Raw genomic sequence first — 26,864 nt, 5'->3', positions numbered from 1 at the left:
TCATGCAGTTGACAATGCCTACTCCAATGCCAGAATACCTGAATGTGCATTACATTTGCGAGTCAGCATCCCGATTACTTTTCCTATCCATGCACTGGGCTAGATCCATCCCTGCTTTTCAAGCACTAGGGTAAGATGATGGTTTGTTGATTTTTCAGGGTTTTTAAAAGGAATTAGTGGAATCTTTTCAATCTGTTTTGTTGGTTTCAAATTTCAAATTGTTTCATTTGCTAAAAGCTCAACCGTTTTCATGAAATTTTAATTAATACTTGGTTCTATGATTCATTATCATATGTGTAAAATGCCTAGGAGGGTAGGTTATAGGCATGAAGTTCAAACAGAATAGCTTATTATCTTTATGAGTGTTATATGCATTGGCCCAGTTTCCAGAATCAAGATTCTGTTGACTGACTTGTTTGATAAAGATTAGTGTGGAACCTGGAAATTGTGCTCTGTGGTAATAACCACAGTAATTAAGGGCAGGTGGAGGGATTGAGGTAGCCATGGAAAACAGTGTGATAATTTCTCTTTAAGTTTTCCATTAAATAATCATTTGTTCCTTTGGAAGTAGGGAACTACATTAGACCTATAGGCTGAGGGGGAAGAAAAAGTTCAAGATATATTCATTGCCTCCATCTGCCCATTCATTCCCTTCAGGCTCATTTAACTATGCATTTAATCATTTGGGTGTATCAGAAATCTTTCCAGATGGAAGGGATATCTATTGGCGAGACATTGTGCCTTCCCCGTTTTGCTGCAGCCCTTAATGCCCCTTCCAAATGCTGTTCCTGTGGAACAATTCTTATGGCCAGCACGGGGTGAGTCAGAGGTTTTCAGTGTTGGAAGGGAGTGGGGGGTACTAGTGAAATTCACCCTTTCCCTTCTACCTGCTGGATCCAATGCAGTGGGGTAATCTTCATACATTGACACCTGTGGACGAGAGCCGGGGAAACTGTGTCATCTCAGGAAGGGCTGACATTTATGGAGATGAACGATTATGGATGAAGGCAGCTAAACCATACTATCCTAGTTAAGATCTGCCTTTCTGGCCCTGTTCTCTGTGCCTTCAGAGATGAGATGGGCAGCAGTATAATAGGTTTTTTTGACCCAAAATGTTATCTTGAGCCTTATAATGCCTTTTTTTTTTTAGGCAGGATTGTAACACAAGCCTGGTGCGTGCCTGTTGGAATGAGTTGTTCACTTTAGGCCTGGCACAGTGTGCACAAGTGATGAGCTTGTCAACTATATTGGCTGCCATTGTCAACCACCTGCAGAACAGCATACAGGAAGGTATGTGCACGGTAATGTTTTTTACAGTTTTCGTTCTGTGACTTACTAAATTGCTATCTTTTATCAATGGGAACGATTTCTAAATACTTATGAATAAGATTACGATGTTGGGGTCGTGGAGGTGCTTGAATACATTTTGACGAAGTACGTTACAGAAGTGTTTCCTCAACAACAGGGTATAATGGAGATCTGTTTATGTCTCTTCTCGTTCTAACGTTGATTGTTTACCAACTTAGTTGTACCAGTTGGGTAAACATGGAAAGCATCTCTGTCGTTGGAACAAGCTGCTAAAGGGATTCTTGGTTTCTTCCTTCCCTTGTACATCTAATGAATTTGCTAACACAGACAAAATATCCAGCGTTCCTTAAAGTTTCAAGCTCTGTGAATAGGTGCTCTGTGTGACGGGTGTGAAAACCGTGTCTGCTCAGCAGGAAGAAAATTCAAACACTACAATATCTGTTCTCCTGTGCATAGAAATTGGCTTCTTATTGCAAAGTTAATTAGTGCCCAAATTGCAACCCCAAACCCGCTTATTTATCGCAAAGTGCCAACCCGGCAATTTAACCTGAATACTGAGGTTTTAGTTTAGAAAAAACGGTTGGCTCCAAGGCGTGCGTTACTCGGGAGTAAGCTTGGTGGTAGTCGGCTTTGAAGCAACTCTTCCAACAGGTGAATCACAACCCTAGAAGAGTTTACTCAGAAGCCAGCAACCAAGCTTACTCCCAGGTAAAGGATTGTGGTGTAGTTCTTCGCATGAAAACCAGTGGGGTTTAACAGCGCTTAATAGGGTTACCTACACTGCTTCCCCAAAACTAGGTCTTAGGTTTAATGCTAATAACCGAGCCCTGCGGCCCAGGCCAGCCTAGATGGGGGGGAGGGGCACTCTGTTTGCGCGTGCCCACAGAGTGGGCTCTGAGTGACACCACTGTAATAGGCAGATCCTACCTCAAAACAGCATAACTTATGTAGTTCCTTTGAACAAGGAGAGAGGCTGGATATTCAGAGGCCCTGGAGAAGATTTCTTATGCTTGACTAAGTGTAGGACTTTATGATTTTTCAGCATCCCAAACTGGAGTGGGTTTAAAATAGATTTGTGGGAACAATAGGCAAAATGGAGTGATTACCTAGAAAGTGAAGGATCACGGTAAACATCTGCGGAGCTGGAACTATATAGTTCAGATATGCTGAATTTTTATTCAGATAACATTTTAGTGGTCCCGGATAGAGTCTAATATTATCAGATCTTGCCTACTTCCTATAAATCAGAATAGATAATAATTATTCTGTAACTCAATAATTAATCTGTAATCACGGGAAATTAATGACTTTATGTTCTTCTATTGTTGGCATACCTAATTTATGAAGGCATGAAAAGGGTTGGGAAGTATTTCAAGTATTTTCTTCTGCATCTCCTCTTGAACCACCACATTAAATAATAGTCTGCCAATTTAGATGAAGCCCTAATCTATGGCCCATTGAATCACCAGGCATGTGGGAAAGCCCTCGTTCTGTCCAGCAATATGAAACCTCAGCATTGGTCAGACCTGTAACTCATGACAAACTGCAAGCATGAGTTGAGCCTGCTGAAAGGCTACTCAGATCTAAGGAAGTTTAGACATGTGTTAACTTTCAAGTGTATTTCTGCTTTCTTAATATGTATTGTCTACTTGTAGATAAACTTTCTGGAGACCGAATAAAGCAAGTGATGGAACACATCTGGAAACTTCAGGAGTTCTGTAACAGCATGGCTAAGCTTGATATCGATGGATATGAATATGCTTACCTTAAAGCTATAGTCCTCTTTAGTCCTGGTAAGGCATTTGGTAATATTTACAGTCACCTTCCCTTATCATTTTAATACTGTGATGGTGAGTTTGTTTTTTTAGCACTAGCTGAATTTAAACCAATTGGTGATAACACTATACTTCTGTGTGGGCTATGAACTCCCTAAGAAGAAACTATTAACATAGTTCAGTTAATAAACTGATATGATCTGCTGACTCTTGATTTGTGTAGTTTATTTTGTCACATTTGCAGCTGTACTTCTTAGAAGAGCAATATTCTCAATTCCCTTTCTCTTTTTTTGTATAGCGCATCTGAAATAATTAAAACACATGAAATATTGAGTAGCCTACAATACTATGACACTTAAGGATTGCTCTAGCATGAGAATAGGAATATAAAGCTTATGGGCTGCATCCAGTAGGCTAGTGGTTTTCCCAAGTCCACAACCTTGTGCCAGCACCGTGTGACAACTTGCCCACAAACCTGCTATCCTGGGGGGGAGGAGACCTTGGGAGGTGGTTGGTTGCAGACCACGGACTTTTAAATGGCATACATACCTTCTGCTAGAGGAACTATCTGATTGATAGACTTTGAATAATGGTTGAATAATATCCATTGAACAAAACCTGTTGGTTTGTGAGAATGCTCTGTTTGCAAAATCATTACTGTTTTATGTTGGACTTGGACTAAAGAATGGTGAACAGAAATATGTCCTCTAGCTTTTGAAGTGGCTGAAAAGAATTTTTGTGTTAACATTTTTTATTAAGACAATCGCCCCCAAATGGTGGAAAATGCAAAAGTGACCTGAAAGGCTACTACTGTGTGGATCTACTTTCCAATAAACACTGAGAAAACGAAAGGTAAACAGGATTTCCCAGCCCTTGTAATCAATTCAAAACAACAATGAAATGCAAAAAAAGAAAGAAAAAAACAGGTGCATTCTACAAGACTGTTTAAATCCCCTGAGTTCTGGATGTTTACAGTGGACTGTAAGCAAAGAAATAAATAAGATTCTGTTGAGGCTTCTTTCACCATGGAATCATCAGTTGAAACTTAGGCAATTCCAGATGAAAGGTTTTTTATATGGAAACAGCCTCCATTCAGTGAAACTGAATATCTTGATTGCTTTTTATGGTCAGGACACCATATAAAACTGGAAGGGTGAGGAAACAGATCCCCAATGAGTATCATACCCCTTTTGAAATTTACAATCTGTTCTCATATAGGACATCCCTTAGACATTGACCAGTTGCAGTCTCAAAGCATTTCTTTTAACAAACATTAATCAAATAGCATTGTGTTTATCTACGTTTTCGTATGTCCAATTCATACGAAACATTGGGTCAATCCTTCCTATTTACCTAGTGGTTAAGAACAAAGCACGGGTTTCAGAGGAGAAAGAGTTAATCTGTTGACCATGAACTATTTCCTGCCTCCAGCTAGGCAACATGTTTGCAGGAGATATCCTACACATGCTCTGGGAGGGGGGGCAAACGTCCCTCATTCCTCCTCCTTTGTATCCCAACAAGGAGGAACTCTCCTTCATTGCCAGAACTCCCTATTTGCTCTCCCACATCATTGGAAGTGGAGACAATCCAGTCTTAATTCCACACAGGAAGAATGTAGATGCTTTGAACATGTAGGAATTTTTAGAATCTTTTGAAAAAGCATTTATTAGCTCATTATCTTGCATTGCTGCATTTTCCCTCTGGACTGTGACAAGCTACCATGTTTAGACACCTTCATCTATAATGTGTGGAACAGAACAGGTTCTTTTTAAAGAAAGATTTACCCATTTACCATAAAGTGGTATTTCAGGTGGTTTACAAAATTTAAAAAAAAACTCAAATACATTCATAGTAAGTCTAAAATACAGACAATTCGTCATTCTAACCCTATGCAGGTTAACTCTAGGCTTTTTTCCCCATTGGATCACAGCTGACTTATGACAACTGTATAGGGTTTTCAAGGCAAGAGGCTTTGGAGGTCATTTGCCGTTACCTGCCTCCATGTCACAATTCTGGTTTTCCTTGTTGGTCTCCCATCCAAATACTAGTCAGGGTTGTGGCTGAGAGTGTGTGACAAACCCAAGGTCACCCAGCAAGTTTCCATGGGGAAAGTGGGGATTTGAACCTGAGTTTCCCAGAGCATAGTCCAAAACTTTAACCGCTACACCATGCTGGATTTCCCAAGGCCTGGTCCGACAGCTGAACCATTACACCAAACTGGCTCTTTACTCCAGGCTACAGCCATTAAAATAAAATTGACTTAGAACGGAATCACTCTTTATTGGATTGCTTGGTAAAATGTCAGATCAAGAAGGCAATACCACTGTAGCATAAATATTAGATCTGCAGTAGATAAAATAAGAAGTCAGTAACACCAGCAGTTGCAAAGAGTATTTATATACCATAATGTATGCCATATATGCTAGGCATTTAGGTAAACTATTCTTACAAGTGGCAGACCTTCAAGTACTTGCAGGGAGCATCTCATTTGCCCTTCCCTTACTATTTCCTCTTTCTCTTCCCCGGCACAGCCTTTTTCTGTTTCCTGCTATCTTCTCTTCCTCCAACCACCATCTAACATATCTTTATCTGTCCATGTTTTCATCTTTCCCTTCTTCACTCACCCTGACCGCCTCTCCTTGAGAAAACTCTGGCCAAACTGTATCTAAGCCAAGCCCAGTTGCACAGTGGGGGAACCTGCACTTACCAGTTCTTCTCCTCCCTACACTGGTTTCTCTTTCCCTCCTCCTGGTAACCTCCATATCTCACCTTTCCCTGATGTCGCCTCTCATTTTGAAAGCAGCTTGCGCCGTTCTCCTTTCCCCCGCATTTCATTCTCACAACTCAATGAGGTAGGTTAAGCTGAGTGTGTGTGACTGGTCCAAGTAACCCAGCCAGATTTTACAGAGCAGTGGGGATTTGAACCTGAGTCTCTCAGATCCTATTTTGAAGTTTTCATGGTCTAGCTGCTGTTGAACAATCGCAAGCAGCCAGGCCTGGGTAAATCATGGTAAGAAGTCACTCAGTGATTTGCCTCTAAGCCTGGCTGCTGTGAATCCTCCCTCAGAGGCCGAAACAGACCCCACAAGCATCCTCCCCTTTCCCCCTGCCCTTTACTGACAGAAACTAAGGCTGGAAGTACTGTTGTGGGAGCCAAGATTTTTCTGCAGACATGGGGCTTTTTTGAGGTTTGTGGAAAGATCTGTCTTGCCAGTCCATGGGCCCAGTCTCCATATTTAGGTAACCGCAGATAGGGCCGCATTAATAATTAGCTACACTGACAAGTGGGAGACCCACAAAGACATGCTGGAGGCATCTCATTTAACACTTCTCCACTATTTCCTTTTTTCCTCTCCTGGCACCCCCCAGTCTTTCCCTCTCTCTGCTTCCTTTTCTGTTTCCCATCTGCTGGTGAATCTACCTTTATCTCCCTGCCCTCCTCGTCTTCAGCTTCACCTCCCTCCCAGCTGCCTCAGCACAGGTAAACCATGGCCCAGTTGTGCAGTGGCAGCCACTAAGCCTAGTTCTGCAGTGGGGAAACCACAAGGACTTGCAGGGGCACCTTGCCTTCCTCACCATACGATTTCCATTCTCACTCTTAATGGCTAACTTTAAATTCTCATGTTTCTCCACTTCTTTCTCTCCTCCTTCCCAACAACCAGCCGACCCTTTATCTAACTTGCTTATCATTGGCTATATTGAATATGTATTAATTTATGCCCCATCTTTCCCCATAATGGAGACCCACCTCTTTCTCCTTCACCTTATGCTCGCAAGAACCCTGTGAGATAGATTAAGCTGAGACTGGCTCCAAGTCACCCAGTGAGCTTCCGCAGCAGAGTGAGGCTTCAAACCTAGGTCTCTCAGTTCCTATTCTGAAACTTTAACTACTACTCCACACTGGATTTCATGAGGTGCCTGCTTTTGAACAGTAGCAAGCGGCCAGACCTGGGTGAAGTATACAAGTCACATAATAGTGATTCTGACACTGGTTGCTGGCAGGCCTGGCCCCAATGAGTTCCCCCCTCCCCCTCCCTGGCCCAAGGCCAAAACAGCCCTGGAAAGAGCCCTGCTTCCAGCCTTTTTTTAATTTATTTTTTTGACAGAAACCAAATCTTGAAGGCTGGCAGTATTGCTGTCGTAGCCCAGCTATGGGCATTTTTTTTTCAAAGTTACAGGCCCTGCCTTTACTGTTGGGGGAATTTTAACCCCCTAGTGTTTTGTTGTTGTTGTTTTGTTTGTTTTAGATTTTTGCAAACCTGGGGCTTGTCTCCGGTTGGTAGAAAGAGCTGTCTTGTCTGTGTATGACTTTAGTCTCTGGATTTAAGATTTGGCCATGTTGAGAATCAGATATATTAATAATACAGATGCAAGGCCTTTTCTTACCATATAAGCAGGAGTTCTAACAGTAATTTAAACCAGTTTTATAGGCAGTGTTCCATGTATCTAGGTAGCCTTCTTTTTGATAAATGGCTGTTGTTTGCTACCAAAATCTGATATGAATTATATTAAAACCAAAATAGATCTTTGATCATGATTAGTAACAGTAGTCTTTTTAACGCAGTGCTTATTGTCCTTTACATTAATCATGTAATCTGTATTTACTGTCAAGAAATTAACATCCACTTTGTTAAATGTAGTCTTTAAGCAGCTAATTCCATTATTTTTCTCCAGTTTCTTTTATACTCACCATTCAACATCTTGGAATGACTGAGACCTGGAATATTCTGTACAGCTAATGTCAAGTTAAAAGGCGCACAAATCTTTGAACTGTTTTAAACAGAAGACTCTAGCCACGATCCTCTTTCCTGGAAGTAATCCCCACTGAATAAAACGAGGCTTACTTTTATATGTAGACCTACTCAGGATAGTTCCCTCTATCAATTAATGTCATCTTCTTTGGTTCAGGTAAATACACACATTTTATTTTTGCTTTTTCTAGATCACCCTGGTCTAACAAGCTGTAGTCAGATAGAAAAATTTCAAGAAAAGGCTCAGATGGAATTACAAGACTATGTTCAAAAAACCTATCCAGAAGATACTTACAGGTATTTTATTTAAGTATTCTATATTTATGTATCCCAAAAGCATCCTTCAAAACAGTGATACAAAAATAACAAATTGAAGCCTATTACAGTGGGCACAAACAACCCAAAACCCTGTGTTTGTTGCAATTTGAAATCAGTGGCATCTAAAAGTGCTTAGCTGTGGGTGGATGATACCCAGTGCCTGTAAACTTTATAAGTAGCAGATATCATGTTGTTAGAATAAAGATTTTAAGTAAGTATCAATATTCACAAAGCCAGCTGTGAGATAAAAAAAATAGGGACCTATGTAACGCTCAGGCTGTTTCCACACGGGTGGAAAACAGCGCTCTAGGGGTGGTAAAAACACTGTCCCTGGAGCGCTGTTCGCACAGCTGGCGCTGCTGCATCGCAACAGCTCCATGTTTGCCCCACTCAAGTGGTGCCAAAAACACCGCTTTTGAATCTTGCTTGGGGAGCAAGGTTTTTCAAAACCAGCGTCTTCCACCTGCTGCCATGTGAACGGCAGCGGTTTCCCTGCGCCGGCCCCAAACACCTCCTTTCCTCCTCCTGGCTTCCGTTGCTCTGTGGAGGCCAGGGGACACTCCTCCTGGCCTCCGTTCCTGCAGTCATCGCTCTGGCCCTGGGGGTGTGTTCCCTGGCCTCCACAGAGTGACAGAAGCCAGGAGGAGGTAAGGAGGTGTTTGGGAGGCTGCTCAGCTGTGCGAAGCCTGCTCCGCCTACTTTGCAGGGCTTGCATCAGCATGAACCATGCCAAAGGAACCCCACCCCTGCTATGGCCGTGCAGAAACAGCCTCACAGGAACAGAATAAGGTTTACTGCACTGCCAAACCCACTACCCAGAGGAAAGCACAGTGGTCATCTCCTACCCACTGGGAATACCATGTTTACAGTCCTCATGTTTGGTGAGATCCTTCCCCACCCCTCACCCCAATGCCACAAAGTCGAGCAAGCCCAAGTTCCCACTGTCAGAGTTAGCCCCTGGTAGCTCAAAGCAGGTTGAAGGAGAAGGAGGCACCAAAGAATGACAGCAACAGCTGGAGGCATCAGCTGACCAGTCAGAGAGGTGGGAATGATGTGTGCACATGCCCAAAGAAATGGGTATTTTGGCAGAGGCGGAACGAGCTTGCCCATTGGGTGATGCTGGTTAACTGACCACTGTAAATAATCAAAACTTTACAACACCTCTAACTAATGGAATTACCTAATGAGCTACGTGAATATTGCCAGGTCCAAACGTGCCCAAGTTGGAGGCCTAACTTTAGTATTTAGTAGTATTTAGTGTCTTTTCCCAACATTGCCATCATATAAATTAAACAGAATTTTCCAAATTTAACACCAATGTAAAATATGCAGTTTTATACATTTAAAAGAATTGATCCCTTTATGCCATCATTTTTATGCTTTTTTCTATCCCATGACATTTCTAGGACACTGGGAATGACATTTTCAGATTATGTAAGCTAAGTAGGATTCATAGAATTACTGTAGATGTGTCTGAATGTTTGGGCATGCTTGGATCTCCGCTTTATCTCATTTGTATGATGGACTTTCAGACCGGGCTGCTGTGTAAAAACAGCCTTTGGTGCACATAACTAGTTGTTCTGTTCTTTCAATGCAGGCCTTTGTGTCTTTTCCTCTTAAAATGTTGTGTTTCAGTATGAAATTTCTTTTTTCTAAGAATGACTTGCACCTCCACAGGTTTGAAGATCTGCTATATATATATTTGTTTCATCAAATGTGTACCCAGCTTTAAAATTTTAATGGAGTACAGCTATTGAGGAAAGAGTTTCCTGTCACAATAGTCAATAGCTCTAATAATAGACAATAGATCTAAATGTTTTAATTTGGCCTTTTGAATCAGACCATCTTTTTCATGTTTTGGGTGCTTTTCTTTTGCAGGCTAGCCCGCATTTTAGTTCGCCTCCCAGCACTTAGACTAATGAGCTCTAGCATTACCGAAGAACTCTTTTTTACTGGTCTCATTGGAAATGTTCCAATCGATAGCATCATCCCCTACATTCTGAAAATGGAAACGGCGGAATATAACGGCCAGATCACAGGCTCGGCTTCCTAGAAGGGATCAGCACATCTCAATGGATCCGAATAATCATGACTCACTGGTTAACTTTGCAAAATATGTATACATATTTTCGATACGTTGTATTTCCCTGCTAGTTATTCTTGTCTATTCAAAGGCAAGGCGGAAAAAAAAATCTTTGGCATAAACCTGCTAGGACCATTTATGGCGTAAGGAATGTTATAATTCCTTTTGATGAAAAGGCTATCGTGAATTGCTGAAAAGGCTCGCAAAGACGCTTTTTTATGTAAATCTTGTCAGTGAGCAAAAAAAAAATAATGTCAGAAAACTAACTGAAAATTGCTGAACTGAAAATGTTCCTTTTGAGCCAGTGACAGAGTTCCACTTGTACAGCCGTCGCTGCTGTCTCCCTTCCTATTGCAGTCCTTTAGACCTCCAGGAAAGCTGCTCTGAAGCATGGGAGGGTACTTTAGAGTGGCATGCAGTGCAGACTCTATAGAAGGGGATGGACAACAACCCACCCCCACCCCCAAGCAGCAGTGCCTCCTGCTTGGGCTGCAGGTTCTTTGGATCCAAGCCAATGTGCATGTATTTTTTTTTAAATCCCTCGGAATGAGCATCTGAAATTTGCCAGGATATAGTGATATTAGCACTTTGAAAGCAGATCTTGTTAAAAATGATGACATCGTGTAAGTGAAAAATAGCATTTTAACTGCAGACATGTGAGTAATTTCTAGGAAAACTTGATAAGCTGTGGGAGACAATCATTTATGTTATGAATTTCAATTGTAGGTATTTATTAGGAATGTGATTCTTTCAAGCAGATTCCTATACTATTAGAAATTACATTCGACTAAATTAATGACAATGTTTACAGCATAAGTAGAACATAATGTTTATGACTCAGCTGTCAGCAGAATAAATGCTGTAGAATTTATTCACAGCATACTAATTCCTTACCTTGGTAATGAAGAATCATGGAGATTTTCAGGGGTTCAGTACCAGCCTGTTACTGTTTTACTTGTCAGTGCTGTACTATGACATGTCTTTTTATTATCGAGTACATCAGTCATGAAGTTGCAGGGGTGCTATCAGTTTCAGTTATCACCACTGGCTCTTCAGCACCTCTTTGTACAATTAAAATTCCAGGTTTATTCCTCTGTCTGAGGCTTAGAAAAGTACATGAGGTGTGGGTCGACTTGGGGAAAATGACTTGGGCATGATCTAGCATCCAGTGTGAAGCTCAATCATCTTCTCTAACGGAGCTGAAATTCTTCCAAAATCATTTCCCCCTCCTCTGTTGCCACCCAAAGCGTCAAACTGAATTGTTAAAAAATCACTTCGCCCACGGCAGTGATCGTCTCAGCATTACCATGATTACTTCAGAAGGCCTTTTTTGTTTCTTTGCCTTTAAAACGCATACAGTTGTGGCAACCCCCCTTCCCTTCTTTGGTGAGTTTTCACTTATGGTCTACGCAAGATTTTATCTATCTGTCTAGAAAATATACCATGTATGAAGGGGACCAACTACAACCATAATATAAGCTAAGGACAATCTGTTTGGAGTTGGGGTACTAAGAGATATCCATTGCACCTTTTATTGCCTCACCTGTCAAAAGACATTCTACATGTTTCAGTAGGTCCAGTAGGCTTTTAATTTTAATATAATGCTTTTCTATTATGTCTTTCAAATCCAAGTTGCAGAATTCATTTTGCTCACACAGCAATGACTTATTTCTGGGATTGTTGATGATTTGAAAACATTCCAAATAGGGTAATTGTTTCTCCTTTTTTAAATTAACAGTAATAGGTGTGGCCAGGAAGGCTTTTTGAAATATTGGTGAGCAAATATCTTTACTCCCATTGTAAATTTTGACTGACGGGTTAGACAATGTAACATTAAATGATAACTGAATCACAGACAGTCCAATCCCGATGGTCAGGGAGCTCTGTGGCAGCTGGGGACAGTGCAGTGAAGGCAGCACCATGCCACCTCCAAAGGGGTTTTGATCGGCAGGGAAAGGAGGCAAAAGCAAGAACCTGTCTGCAGCTGCAGAAGGGGGCATTCCCCAGTGGGAACAGCAGTGGAAACCAACTAAAATCAGCTATACCTCTAGGAACACCTTTGGCTCGCCTCTCCCCCCCCCCCACCCCCCACCCCCCGACCGCAGGTGGCGTGCTCTGACACAGGCATAACTCCTGATTGGCAGCCACTTCTGATTGGGCGCTGTGGAGCTGTGTGGCACCTGCACACCAGGATCCTTTCTCTCTCCGCCAGCATAAATGTTGCTTACTTTGGCAGGGTGCATTGGTGCAGGCCTCCGCCACTCTCACAAGCCATTTGCTCCCTACCCTCTATGTCCTAAGTATAATTCTAGCATCTAAGTATATCCAAGCCTGGAACGTTTCCCATCTTTATAATGTTGAAATGACAGTTTGGTTCACTATACTCTTGTTTCACATGAAGATGATAGGTTGAATATAGTCCTGAATGAACATGAGAATTATCATTCATTTTTATGCACCACCTTTGTCAAACCCATTATTTTGTGCATTATTGAACATGGTACTTTGATACAAGAGCATTCATGCCAAAATGTATTTTTGCTTTCATATTTCCAGACGGATGGGGGGAGCAGGGCTAGGTGGGCACTAAGACCCAGTCAGAGCATTCTAAAACAAGGAAGGCCTGGCATGTTTTGTTCTGGGGCAGAGGACTATCATCTTTATGTGGAACAGAGTATAAATATTGGCAGTGGAGAAATAGCAAAAAGTGTTGTGCCTTTTCATTCTTTGATTTTATAGTTTTGCTCCAACTGTAATCCTAAAATAATTTGTGCACATACAGTCAATAGAATCAAAGTTGAAGGCTAGGTCTTGAAATGATAATAGAAAATAATTGGATGTCCAAAGCTCAATTAAAATGTCCAAAGCTCAATTAAGATTAAAGATCAGAATACTGAATAATCCCGGTGTTTTGTAGCAATGCTGGTAGTTCAGCCAGCTCTTCCATGATGAAACCCCTCTTTTGTTTTCCTCTCAGTTTTGTAAGTGGCCTTAAAAGTAGCCGCAGCCAAAATTCTTATCTTTAAAACTTCTCACAAAGAAGTATATGTACTTTTGTGCGAAAGGAAATATTCGAAGTATATAAATGCTCTTTTTTAAAAGACAATTTTAGTAAAATCCTAAGAATCTTTTCCTGGCACTGAAGTGTCCAGAGTATGATTCTGAGTAGATTTGCTTAGAATTGCTCTCCTAGTTGTAGTGAAATCTACAAAAATAATTGGCACATACTAGTTATATTGTGATGGCTTTGTTTTCCAACATTAGGCCGTGCTTCATACACTACCTTGAGCTAATGCATTTGGTAGTATTAATACAATTAAATATTTTATAAAGACGTTAGTATGTGCTGATAAAGTAAAATGTAGTATTTTCAATAGATAACTGTACTAAGATTATAGCTGTCATGATTTTGGGAGCTGACGTAATTCCATGAAACGCTTAAGAGGACTCTTATTCAAGTGAAGGTTCCTACTGAACTCTGTGCTCTACAGGGGTTACACTGCGTGATTGTCAAACTATTGAACTAAGTTCCATTCTCTTGACTGGAGTGGAATAATTTATTCCTGTTCGCTGGACTAAAAGATTGATGTTAACTTTTTAACTTTTTTCCTTGCTGTGCCATCACAGCTGACTTTGGTAACCCCTGGTAGGGTTTTCAAAGCAAGAGGAGTTCAGAGATTGCCTGCCACTGCCCGCCTCTGCAGAATGACCCTGGTATTCCTTGGAGGCCTCCCATGCAAATACTTGCCAGGGTTGACCCTGAGATCTGACAAGATCAGACTCGCCTGGCTATCAGTGGTTTTACGTAATACCATTTAATAGCTGGTATGAAGCCTTTCAGTCATTTGAAGTTTTCCTGTGTAGCACTTTTTGTGGTTCACTGGTTAACCAGTTGTCATCTACTTTAATCTAATCCCATGAATAAAAATATGTTCTATATCTGCAAAAGAAAAAGATGGTCTTCCCACAGTTTAGGAGATACACAAAGATTTCTGCTTTCCACATGTATGTATATAAAAACTACTGGCCAATTGAAAAAGACCATCCTATTGCATTATGCTCTCCTTGGCCAATATATCTGGCCAAGGAGAGAATAATGCAATATGATGCTCTTTTTCAATTGGCCAGAGCTTGATTGATTTTTATGAAAGGTATCTGGCCAGTGCACTTCAAAGAAAGAGGCCCACCTCATAGGGTGTTTGTTGTGAGGGGGGAAGGTCAAGGAGATTGTGAGCCCCTTTGAGTCTCCTGCAGGAGAGAAAGGGGGGATATAAATCCAAACTCTCTCTTCTTTATGAGGAAGGCTGGATTGATCTGTGTGATATCCAGTGCCACTCATTGGAATCAGCTGGGGCACTTATGTTCCTTTCAATTCTCCAAAATTAGAATGTAGACTTTAGAAGAGAAAGGGATACACATAAGCACACTGGCAAAGAGAAATGCAAAAAAAAAGAGCTTTAACCTTCCTCTCTGCTCATTTGCCCACTGGGCTGTCTTGAGTCAGGGGGCTGCAAGCATCAACTCAGTAAGCCTGGAAGAGCTTTGCTTTCTTTTGCCAACCCCCTCCCCCATTCCAACGCAAGCAACTCTTTAACCCGAGGAGGAGGATTTTAACAGTGACTTGCGATTGTGGGGCTGTTATTCAGGAAAATGAAAGCAACAGACCAACTGTTTATAAGAGTTCTGTGTTTAAATGGGGCCCGGGGGGGGGAGGAAACGATGCAGTTAAGAAACCACTCTGCATTAAAAACCTGGTGTAGAAAATCCCTCAGTCTGGGCTTTGTTTGTTGCTACACTGGACCACAGTCGTACATTTTATTGACTTCAATGAAATGTGAACATCTGTAACTGATCTAGCACTATAGCCTTAGTATCATACAGATTAATGGCTGAACCTGTGGAAAACCATTATATACCATTTCCTGCAGTATAATTTGCTCTGAGGTTCCTTCCGCACATGCAGAATAATGCACTTTCAAACTGCTTTCAGTGCTCTTTGAAGCTGTGCGGAGTAGCAAAATCCACTTGCAAACAGTTGTGAAAGTGGTTTGAAAACGCATTATTCTGCGTGTGCGGAAGGGGCCAGAGTTACAAGAGAGCCTTGAAAGTGGCCATTCAAAGGAAAAAAGTCAGATATTCGATGCTCTTCATCCAGGCTCTTGGGTGTGCCTAAACTAGCATTTTTTATCCTGACCATAGTTACTTAGGTGTACAATGATTATGTGCTTGTATCTAATTTTGTCCAGTGTATTATGTATAGTGTAATATAAGGTGTGTAAGTATGTATATAGAAATATGTACAGTCAGGTAATCATATATGCCAGATTTCTACGTGTTAGCAAAAAAAAGTTTTTAATGCATTGCAAATATTGAGCTTCCTAAATTTTCCTTCTTGCTCAAGAGCTCAGACCTGGTGTAACCATGTGTCAAGTAAGCATCTGTTTTTAAACCCAGGAAGAATTTGCACTTTGGTTTATATATTGAGAGAAGCTATTTAATAGTTCTGGATATTGTTTCTCAACACTAACAAGCTGGGTTGGAAGGAGTAGTGATTGTGCCATTTTAGGCGGATTGCACCCACAGACCGTTGACATTTCTCTGTGTTACTGACATACACAAAAATGGGCTTTTTATTCTTCGGGGGGAAAGCTTTTATTTTATATTATTTTGGTACAGGCACCTTTTTTAGCATGTGAAATTTAACAACTCTGTTAATGCTGCCTGTGTGTATCCTGAAGTTTCTGATTAGAATGAAGAAGGCTTCCATAGAAAAGCCGTGTCTAGTTTTATATGGTTTTATCAATTATGTCTCACAAGTGAATGCAAGATGGAATACAGTAATTAGTGCCATAAATAGCATATGATGCGCCCTGCCTAGATAGGACATTGTCGTATTTGAACAGACTAGTAATGTGACACACACACCATTAGTAGCTATAGGGAATGTTTTTATACTACCATTGAAGGCTGGGGGAGCTATTCCAATAGATTCAGGAGGGAATTGTCTTGTGAATCATAGCCGGTATTCTTTACTGTCATAGCCTCCCTAAATCTTATTTATAAGTGTTCTGGCTTGTCTGAGCTCCTCCCCCACTTTCCTACAGAAGGCCTTTTGAGTTCATATGTGATCATCATTTGAACAAGCAATGGCTATATGGAGTTGCATCCAACATAATTGCAGAATTTTTTTAGAGAGAAGTTTTAACTACCTTTGAAAGAGTAACATATTTGATTAAAGGCTTCATCTAATTTATATATATCAACTTTTAAAAGTTTGGGCTTGAAGAAATAAACAATACTGCCAGTCAAGTATATAGATATGTAGTCCTGCAATTGTGAAATTGTGGTCATGACTGCACAGTCCACAAAAAATGCCAAAGATGTGGGGTTCAATCTTTGGGGAAGTCTTATTCAAATAACTGCAAAGGTTTAAGAGTCTTTCTCCCCTGCCTCCATTTCCTGGCTACCTAATTAACAAATGTACATAGCTTTTTTGTTTCAAGTGTTGACCTTACAGAGTGTTTGTCTCAACTTTTGAGTTTAAAAGTTCCCTTATCTTGAATGAGGCTCTCATCCATTTAGTGCTATGACAATCTTGCTTGCTGTTTTTAAATGGAAATTTTATTGTTAAAAACTGTCCCATTTTGGTCATTATTTAAATGGTGTTTATAGCCCAACCAGTTTCTAGGTTGAGAAAAAATGGCAAATGTAAATGTTGAGAAATACATCTTGCTATTATTAGCACTCTTGTGAAGTATTCTTTACTGAAAGTTTCTGATTTTGATTCAGTAAATAATTCTTATAGAAAAACTAATATGGAAGAGAGGCTAAACTTTATTTTCAGAGCTGGGGGTGGGGGTGGGGTGCAGGGATAAATGTAAAAGGAAAAAATTGATGTCTGTTAAAAGAAGTTGTTGAGCACTACACTGCCCAAAACTCACACACCAAACAGACTTTAAGTAATCACTTGCTAACTCTAAATCGGGGGTATCAAACATATGGCCCAGGGGCCAAATTCAACTCCTTGAGAGGGCTTATCAGGCCCACAACTCAGCTTAGGTACACACACACACACACCCCGCACTTTCCAATTTGACCTGGCTCGCGGACCTGATAAGCCTTCTCAAGATGAGGTAGCCACCCAGTGCCAATCTGGGTTGGGGAGCCTGCTGGGGGCTCACCAGCTGAGGCAGCCACCACCCCTCCCCCCCTGCACCCAGCCCGACCTAAGTCACATTTGTGTTATATCCAGCCCTCATAACAAATGAGTCCAACACCCCTGCTCTAAACCTAATGTATAGCCATCGTTTCCAGTCATTTTATAACGGAAAACTGCACATATTTATCCCTTGTATCATTGTTGTATGTTTTTGGAAAATCCTTCACACTTTGAGCTCTTCTTAAAACGAATCTTTGCTCCAAAAGGAATTGTCTGTGATAATTCCCAGGGGTATATCTTTTTTAACATTGTGCTTTTCATTGTCTCTTAAAATGTTGCCTGTGTACTTTTTTTTTTTCATTTCAGGTTGAAAACCTGACAAATGCTGTTGTTTCCTTGCCATTTCTTTGTAAATGTGATAGCATTTAAAATAGCATGATCTTTTTTAAAATCTGAATTTTTATATCTAATCGACGTCTTCGGTTATGGAGAGAAATTTGCATTGTTGTGTGTGTATATAGAGTATTGCAGTGCATGCTTATGCATTTTATTAAATGCTGTCTAAATGTGGCATTGTTGTGGCTTAATATTGCTACCTAAAGGAGGTTTATACAATTAAAGTAAATAAAATACATTATATGGCCTCTGATTTCCTTTTAATTTGTTTGAAAAGTTATTTTTAATAACAGGCAATGATCGCACACTAGCAGCGTCCTATGTATGGTTAACTTTGTTTAAAACAGTACTAAGCCCTAGATGCCACATTACTAAGAGTGTGGTGCAGAGGTGGGATCCGGTCAGTTCTCACCACTTCTCTAGAAGTGGGTAGTTTTAAGTTTTCAACAGTAGTGATTATCAGCAGGTTGAGAAGGTCCTATCTGATCCCCGATGCAGATCTTCCACATCACCCATAGCTGCATTTTAATCTGCTCTCTGATACAAATGCTCTGGGTCAAAGTTGCGAAAATGCATATCAAAATGTTAGATATCCACTGTATATAACCCTCTGTATATCCACTCCTTGTCCATTCAGACAACTAGTTAGCTATTAATAATTTAATTTACTCATTTATTTACATTATTTATCGTTTGGCTCTCTCTGGGACTCAAAACGAATTTACACAGAGTGAGTCAATACAACAACAACATGGTACAGTCAATAAGCAATGAAGTATGATTTGGGTCTGAGATTCACCCAGGTCTAAAAACAGAACTGAAGCAAAACATAAGTGATAACGTAACACATCCAATTATACAGAATTATACAATGGCAGCCAACACACAGCAACCTATACACAGTAGTATAGACTATAAGTTACCAAGGTACCTTTGTGAATCATTTAGTACAGTGCAGTTCTATTGCCTGCATAGAAAAGCTCTCTTGACTCATTCAGTTTTGCACAGTTTGTGAGAATGGGAGCCTTCCTGACCTCAGGCAGGCCATTCCACAACAGAGAAACACATGTACAGGCAGTTGTGGACGTTGCCCATTTATAAGTTGGCACCTGCAGAAACTTGCAGAAGTTGAGCAAAGCTGTCTTGGCAGAGCAAGGGGAGAAAGATGCTCTTACAGATGTGAAGCTCAAAGGTCATGAAGAGATTTTTTTATGGGATAGCTAATACTTTCAGTTGAGTCTTGTAACTGATGGGCAGCCACTGGAGGGACTATAAAATGAGAGCAACATGCATGTTCCAGATAACAGCCAAGCTGGGCCATTCTGCAGCAACTGGGGTTTCCAAACTGATTTTGAGGGGGAACCAATATACAGTGCATTACAATATTCTAGTCTCGATGTCACCCTGCCATGGATCCAGGTAGCCAGATCTTAATGGGCATTCTTGCCCATCATTTTAGTGCATCTCTATAAAAGCCAGGGTAGTCTTATATTTGCAAACAAGTTATAGTTATGTCAAATAATAACTGTTGCGTGTATCATATTTAAGGACAGCATCCTACATTCAGGATTGACTTCAGTTAAGTCCCAATCATCAGGCGAGCAGCAAAGTAAAAAACAAGGTTTGTTCACATAGATGGCTTCCACAGTAATACATCAGGCAGGAGAGAAACTACGCATACACTCACTTAAATATCTTGCTCTCAGCTGACGTCACCCCCACAACCACGGAAACCTCAATAGCTCAATACACAACAACTTCCTTTGGAGTAAATACAGTGTGAGGATAGGTGGGAGTTGTGTTTTTGTATAAAACAAACTCTTGCAAGACTTGACCTGGCTTCAGTGCTGGAGGTCATGTCAACACTAAAATGCATGAGATAAGAACCGAAGTTCATCTTCGTGGGCATTCTGTGCAGTTCCAATGTGCAGAAACCCACTTGATGAACTAGTTACAAGTAAGTGCAACTTCGTATGGGCAACGCAGCAACGAGCAGCCAAGTCTTTTAATCTAAGCAGCCAGGATTGAAAAAGTGTGAGATCCTGTTGGAAAGTGGCTCCTTCCACCATCAGTTCCGATAACTAATGACGCTTTAGCCTTTGGTAGCAATTCCAGCGGGGCAGCTGCGGTTGCCTGTTTTGCAGCATGTTAAGAACGAACAAGTGCGATTCCAGCATCAGCTTATAAGATATATAATATGCACGTATCTTAAGAAGCGGGCTGCAATTCATGCAAGTTAATGCCAGAAGGAAAATGAGCTACTTTTGTTGGTGCCTTGGTCTTGCAAGTGCCAGCGTTCTTCCTCCAGAAAACTACATTACCCATGGCTCTTTGCAGCAGAGGCCGGATCTTGGGGTTTCCTTTTCCCTTTGGTGCTTAAAGGTGGTTGGCTGTTCGATTGGGCTGGAAGCTGCGTGGTTTACTATCCGGGTCCTGGTGGTACGGTTCTTGCAACGGTATCGCCATCATGCCTATGAAGGGCAGGTTCCCCATTAGGAGGACGCTGCAATACCTGAGCCAGGGGGAGATCGTCTTCAAGGACTCGGTGAGGGTGATGACCGTGAACTACAACACCAGCGGGGAGCGCGCCGACGGAGCCCGGTGAGTGCAGCCCTCCATGGGGGTACAGAAGGGATCCTGCGGCTGCCTTTGCTGTATCTGCGGCCAGTCAAGATGCTGCAATGCACGAACGTCAGGGTTTGTTAAAGTAGATGAAAAGCAGTCCCCAGGCAAGCTGGACAGGCATGTTTGTGAGGTTAAGGGGGGGGGGGGAGAGAAACGCTGCTGGACCCCCTCCTCCATGCACACACTGAGGCCCCTTCCGCACATGCAGAATAATGCACTTTCAATCCACTTTCAGTTCACTTTGCAGCTGGATTTTACTGTGTGGAATAGCAAAATCCACTTGCACATAATTGTGAAAGTGGATTGAAAGTGCATTCATCTGCATGTGCATGTGCAGAATGGGCCTGAGCTTCTGCAACGGGAGCTTATTACAGTAAATAACACAGAACAGCTTTCTGGCACCTTGAAGACAAATTTGTTCCGACCTAGAGTTTGCTTTATGAGGGGCATATGCAATTTTGTCCACCAGAATTATGATTCCACTGCTATATGCATTTTTGTCCACAGAAGTGACTGCCACAAGGGAATCTGCTAATAGGGTTCTTCTGGGCCTATTTTGAGGCTGGCTGGGCAGCTGCATAAAAATAAATCCCCCCCCCCCCCGAAAGTTTATGCTGCAGGAAAAGCCAGGCTGGGGTGCCCCCAAGATTTTGAAGGCAAGTTAAGTCTGTAGCAATTCCTCTGAAGTTTGGGTTGAGAGAGACTGGAGGAAAAAATAAGTGTGCCCTGACACTTCGACGGATTTGTTGTGGCTGCTTCAGTAAGCTTAGGTAATTGGGCGACACTAAAATATCAGCCTTCAAAGAGTCTGAAAGACGTTTAGTTGTTTAACTAGAGCAGATTAACACAGCTGCCTTCCTGGAATATGTGACTATAAAAATGTAGGATATTCTCTTCTGCCATACTGAGTTACGCAGCATTGTCAACTTTTTCCTCCCAGTCCTTCTTAGCAGTGGAAGAATAATTTTTGCAAGCTTCCTCTGACATGCACACCTTTCTGATTTGTGCCCCCTTTTTTCCTCCTCTGTAGAAAATTTGTGTTTTTCAACATACCTCAGATCCAGTACAAAAACCCTGAGCTACAGATTGTGATGTTTAAGAACATGACACCTTCACCCTTCGTAAAATTCTACTTAGGTAAGTGGAAGTTTTGTTTTTCACTTGCTGACGCACAGGAGCCTCCATCCGCACACACACAGAATGGAAATACATTTTTAAAATGTACATCTTGGAACTATTTGAATGGCAAATAAGGAAACAAATAAGGAAGAGGAAGGCAACCAAAATGGTAAAAGGTCTGGATTCCATGCCCCATGAGGAGTGGCTTAAAGAGCTAGGTATGTTTAGTCTAGAGAAGAGACGGCTAAGGTGTGACAAGGATGGTCATGTTTGAATATTTGAAGGAATGTCGTGTTGAAGATGGAGCAAGCTTGTTTTCTGCTGCTTCAGAGGCTAGGACAAGGATTAATGAATTAAAGATACAGGAAAAGAGATTCTACTTAAACATTAGGAAGAACTTCCTGATGGTAAGGGCTTGTTTGACAGTGAAATACACTGCCTCAGAATGTGGTGGAATCTCCTTCTTTAGAGGTTTTTTAACAGCGGTTGGATGGTCATCTGTCAGGAGGGCTTTAATTGTGTATTCCTGCATGGCACCAGGTTCGACTGGATAGCCCTTGTGGTATCTTCCAACTCTATGATTCTAAGTTTTTATTCTAAGGCCCGCACACACACTACTCCAGCGGAAGAAAGTGTTTTACCATTCTTCCATCTGCTTGGATGCCGTGCTGTAGGGAGGGGGGATGGCACCCAGGGCAAAATGGCACCTGCCCACCCCCCTTCCCCACACACCTCACTCACCTTTAAAAGCTAAAAGAGCAGCCTGCTCTGGGCCGCAGAGGCAGTCTGAGGAGAGGGGTGGGGGGAGTGATTCTCTGCCCCCCCCTCGCCTGCATCTGGGGCGTTTGCCCCCCCCCTGTCCCGTGGTAGCTCCGCCAATGCTTGGATGTCATAATTGATTTGTCATTTATCTTATTTATTCAAAACATAGCCAGTTTCAAATATTTTCTAATCCTCACAACCACCATCTATAAACTAACAATATTTATTGCAAGTAGTCAGCAAGGTGCAGCACGCAAATTCACACATACTTTGACCCACAGTTGAAGCTTCCATAAGATTAGGGCTATTATTTGTCTTACAGCATCACAACATATGAGATTCTGCATAACTCAAAAGCATTACAGAATTTTTTTGTCAGGATTTCGGATTAGAAAAATGTGAGATGGGACAGCTTATGGCAGGTTTGTTTTTGTTGCTTCTGAACATGTTTGAGAGCCAGTGTGCTGTGATGGATATAGTGGCAGACAAAGGCCCTGGGCGACCCAGGTTTGAATTTCCACCATAGAAGCTTACAGGGTGACCTTAGGCCCATCACAGACTCTCAGCCTGACCTATCTCAAAGGGTTGTTGTGAGAGAATGCAGGAGGGGAGAAAGATGTTCAAAAGTTGCTTTGAACCCACAGTGGAGATAAAAGTGGGATATAAATAAATAAATGCAAATGCATTTCATCTCTCATTCTTGGGATAAGGCACACCAGGAATTTAAAGCAATAAATGATAGTGTTTGCTGGGGGGAAATGTATGCAGATATTGTAGTCCTTTTTTTTTTGTAGACAGCGGAGAGCAAGTCCTTGTCGATGTGGAAGAGAAGACTAACAAAGAGATTGTGCAGCATATTAATAAAATCCTTGGCAAAAGCGAGTAAGTATATATACAAGAAATTTGTGATGTTGCCGTGGTTAAAAATGTTGGTCCAGACTCTGGGAGACCTGGGTTCAGATTGCTCCATTCAGCTGTGAAGCTCACGTGTATCCTTATGCCACTCTCAACTTAACCTAATTTATAGGGTTGTTATGAGAACAACATGGGGAAGGGGGAATTGTATATGCTGTCCTCGGCTGCTTTGAAGAAGAGCTGCCTAAAAATACACTAGGTACAAAGAGGATATGCTGTTTGTTTTATTCACTGTGACTGGTCACTAAAAGGTTCATACATAGTGTGTTTCAAATTTGAAGCAACAAAAGAGCAAAAAGGGACAAGAATCTGAATTTGTTACCCCAGGGTAAGGTTTGCTGCCCTTTCAGCCTTAATGTCTCAAAGGTCAGAGAACTAGACTGTTGCTCAAGGAAACCACTACAGAAAACAAAGTTTCACTCCTTGTGCTTGGAGTGCACTCAGTGCGACTGAACAGCAGAGCCATTGTGCATAGGGTCAGTCTGAGTCTCTCAGAAGCAATATATGTTGGTGGGAACCATCAAAGACCCAGGCTTCTTGGGGTTTGGAGGAGTCCTTATAATGGCAGGGCAGTTGTTTCTCTGCCTTTGATTACAGCAGGGTTGTTGAGGGGGGAGGGTGACAATCGGAGGTCTGTACTCAAGCCAACAAAGTTCTTGTAGCTTCCAGCAAATCATATCAGCCAAAATATGTGAAGAATGAGGTATCTTGTCAGTAAGTTATAGTCCTGATTAAGGGGGTGTTGTCATGTATGTGAGCAATGACAGCACTTTTGGGGCATTTTTAAAATACAAAAATTTAAATGTTAAGACTGGAGAGACTGCTTGTTTCTTGCCCATCTGCAGTTGCTGTGGTTTGTGCAGGGGTTTAAGCGACAGTACTTACTGCTAAGTCCTGAGTACGGCAAATTGAGTTGCTTGTACTCCATTTGTAATTGGCAGATCAGTCCCTGCCTTATACATTGATTGATAGAGCCATTATAACTGTAGCTCTAAAGCTTTGGAATAAGCTGCTAGAGCAGGGGTCTGCAACCTGCGGCTCTCCAGATGTTCTTGGACTACAATTCCCATCAGCCCCTGCCAGCATGGCCAATTGGCAGGGGCAGATGGGAATTGTAGTCCAAGAACATCTGGAGAGCCGCAGGTTGCAGACCCCTGTGCTAGTGCCAATCAGAAAGCGTTCTTTTTAGTCCACTTTCATAAGGTTTGTACATTTATCTTATCTTAATTTGATATTTAATGTTCAGTCCCTTTTGTAATAATGTCTAGCACAGAATTGCCCTTTTTAAGGCTGCTGCATGGTGTGTAGATACAAGCCTTACAGCCTAACCCAGGTTGTGGGGGTGGGAGCAGTGTTAGGGAGTGGTGGGGGTCCCTGCCAGCTCGTTTGACCCCTCTACTGATGTAAGGGGCATTCATGCTGGTGGGGAGAGCAAACATGCTGGTGTCTGAATGCTGCACAGCTTCGTGGCAGCCAAACCCAGAAGTGGGCACTGCCAGGGAGCTACGCAGATGTCTGAGTGGATTCTGGCATTGGGGATGGAGAGTCTAGGGGCATTCATCGGGGTGGAGCCGACTTAAGGCAGCTTCCACTAGTGTGCCATCCAAGCCTACCTGTTTCCCCAATGGGGTGATTTAGTTGGGAGGAGGTTTTTTTAAAATTTCCCTTCCTTCTGCGCCCCGTGAATCCCTTTTGGGGTGGCATGGCACAATGCTCCCCTCCATCTGGACTGCACTGCCCAGAAGCATGCCTCTACCTTGGATACCCACAGTAGTGCCGAAGTCCATGACAGCATATTACAGCACATGAATTGCAAATGGACATGTGTGACAAAACTTTTGGGGCAGTAAAGGCTTTGGGAGTTGCTTGAATTTGAAATAATTTGGCTGTGGCTTGATGAGATTGTATCAGGACAGTTCTCGACTGATTTTCTCGTTTCTGGCAGGGAAACACTTCAAAAAGAAACACGAGAAAAAATGAAGCTACGGCACCCTGCAACCTTTGGCCCCAGAAAATACCACTTGCGTGAATGTATGTGTGAAATAAAAGGCCAAATTCCCTGCCCTGGGAAGATACCATTACCAAAGGAGATGACGGGCAAATATAAAGCAGCTATGAAGGACAAGGCTGCTTCTGAAGCCAGCACCACATGAAGTTTGCCTCTACTAGGGACTGAAAACACTAGGAGAGATTCCCACTGCTAAAGCAAGCTGGCAAAGTTGATGAAACCACCATTCCTCTGTAAGAGACTATTTCGATGCTGGCCATACTTATTTAATACAAGAAAGATTTTTTTTTTACAAAATAAAGAAACAGATTCCTCCCACCCTTGTTTTAGACTCCTTGAATTGATTTGCAAAAGAGCTTTGATTATTCTGACCTCAGTCCGTTTTCATTATGCAAATACTGTGTATCTACATTCATTATGCATGTGGGCTCTACTGAAAAGTTCCCAATTCAGTTAGCAGTATAGAAGGAGCTGCTGTCACACTTTTCAGATCTTGTATTCTACAGGTTTACCACTTACCTGCACAGCTTTTTATTTAAACAGGCATCTGGGACTGAAGCTATTTCACAGTGTTTGCCTACTAAAATCCCACAGGCTAGTGAGTGTGTGCAGGTGCAGAGTATTTCCTTTTGCCAGGTAGAACCTGGCACAGAATTTAACCTGTTGGAAGGAAAGATCAAACAAAAATGGCAGCTCTGCAGGCACATGATGTAGCATATGGTCGACAGAAATGTTTCAGACAGGAAAAGTCATTTCTTAGCTGTAGGAAGCATACTCCTTTTTGTTCTTGTGGCTCAAATGGTACTGCAAGACATGTATGCTGCTTATATTGTTCATGAGTGTAGAAAACTTTTTCTTATTTTGGAGTTGATGGCCCTGCTGAAGAGAAAAGAGGATAACTTCTCTATAGTGACAGCTGACTTTCTTTCTAGTGGCCTATCACTGGTTCTTTAATAAATAGTTTTAAACTTCTAGGCTGGGGAAAGAGTAAGTCCTATTAAAATGCTAAGGATCATATAACTTAGAATCACAGACTGTAAACACGGAAGGGATTTGCTGAAATGACCGTTCGCCTTAGCCTCTTGAAAATCACCGTACCCACACACACAAAATAAACATGTTATTTTATTTCAGAAAGCTTGCAAACTAGAGTAGTGCATGCAATTGTATAAACAGATGTATTTAATGCTAAATCTCACAATGGCAATGGTTTGTTCCGTTTCATAGTGTCAGTTCAGTAGTACAAATGGAAGGCTGGTCAAAAGGTGGGTCTATCACTACCCTAGTGAGAAGGCTAGTTACCTTTCACATTGACTTGCAGTCAAGGAGCTACAAACCAACACAACTGTTGGAAGAAGCACATCAATACACAACTCTGTGTTAATCTATTCGGCTATGAAGTACATACAAACAAGACCGAACACAAGTAACGCTTTACAATTTTTTTAAAAAAGTAAAGCCACTGAAACAGTTATTTTGGCTGGCTAAATAAAGGATGCCAAGTAAATTTGGTGTACACGTATAGCTAGGTTTCTGCATTTTACCAGACATGTATGCCCATTAGTTGATATTCAGTCCCGCTAGGTTTGTTAAAAAGCACCACAAGCTCTCTTCCAAAAATATTAAAGACAAGCACTTTCCCTTG

At 41.7% G+C, this 26,864-nt stretch overlaps 2 protein-coding genes across 4 annotated transcripts in view; both read left to right on the top strand.

The window, feature by feature from the left end:
• NR2C2 (nuclear receptor subfamily 2 group C member 2) overlaps positions 1 to 18,028 on the top strand; it is a 43,652-nt gene extending 25,624 nt beyond the window's left edge. Inside the window, exons 11-16 of one of the 3 annotated variants that reach the window (XR_007243791.1) lie at positions 9 to 130; positions 1,151 to 1,290; positions 2,964 to 3,101; positions 3,843 to 3,935; positions 8,026 to 8,131; positions 10,031 to 10,062. Coding sequence is in view for 2 of the 3 variants with exons in the window: in XM_048487987.1 (XP_048343944.1) it covers positions 9 to 130; positions 1,151 to 1,290; positions 2,964 to 3,101; positions 8,026 to 8,131; positions 10,031 to 10,205 (681 nt within the window). In the remaining variant the exon portion in view is untranslated. Of the gene's footprint in view, positions 1 to 8; positions 131 to 1,150; positions 1,291 to 2,963; positions 3,102 to 3,842; positions 4,334 to 8,025; positions 8,132 to 10,030 lie in introns of those variants that run through there. The other 2 variants (XM_048487987.1, XM_048487988.1) reach the window with 2 other exon arrangements.
• A 2,144-nt stretch (positions 18,029 to 20,172) lies between these two features.
• Positions 20,173 to 25,537, top strand: MRPS25 (mitochondrial ribosomal protein S25). Its single transcript, XM_048488581.1, has 4 exons — positions 20,173 to 20,391; positions 21,446 to 21,552; positions 23,091 to 23,178; positions 25,157 to 25,537. Exons 1-4 carry the CDS (start codon positions 20,258 to 20,260, stop codon positions 25,362 to 25,364), a joined length of 537 nt encoding a protein of 178 aa, XP_048344538.1. The 5' UTR covers positions 20,173 to 20,257; the 3' UTR covers positions 25,365 to 25,537.
• The last annotated feature ends 1,327 nt before the right edge of the window (positions 25,538 to 26,864 follow it).

This window comes from Sphaerodactylus townsendi, linkage group LG03, assembly GCF_021028975.2.
Source record: "Sphaerodactylus townsendi isolate TG3544 linkage group LG03, MPM_Stown_v2.3, whole genome shotgun sequence".
Classification (NCBI taxonomy): domain Eukaryota; kingdom Metazoa; phylum Chordata; class Lepidosauria; order Squamata; family Sphaerodactylidae; genus Sphaerodactylus; species Sphaerodactylus townsendi.
The sequence above is the reverse complement of the archived record's forward strand: the minus strand, read 5'-3'. Positions and strand labels throughout refer to the sequence as shown.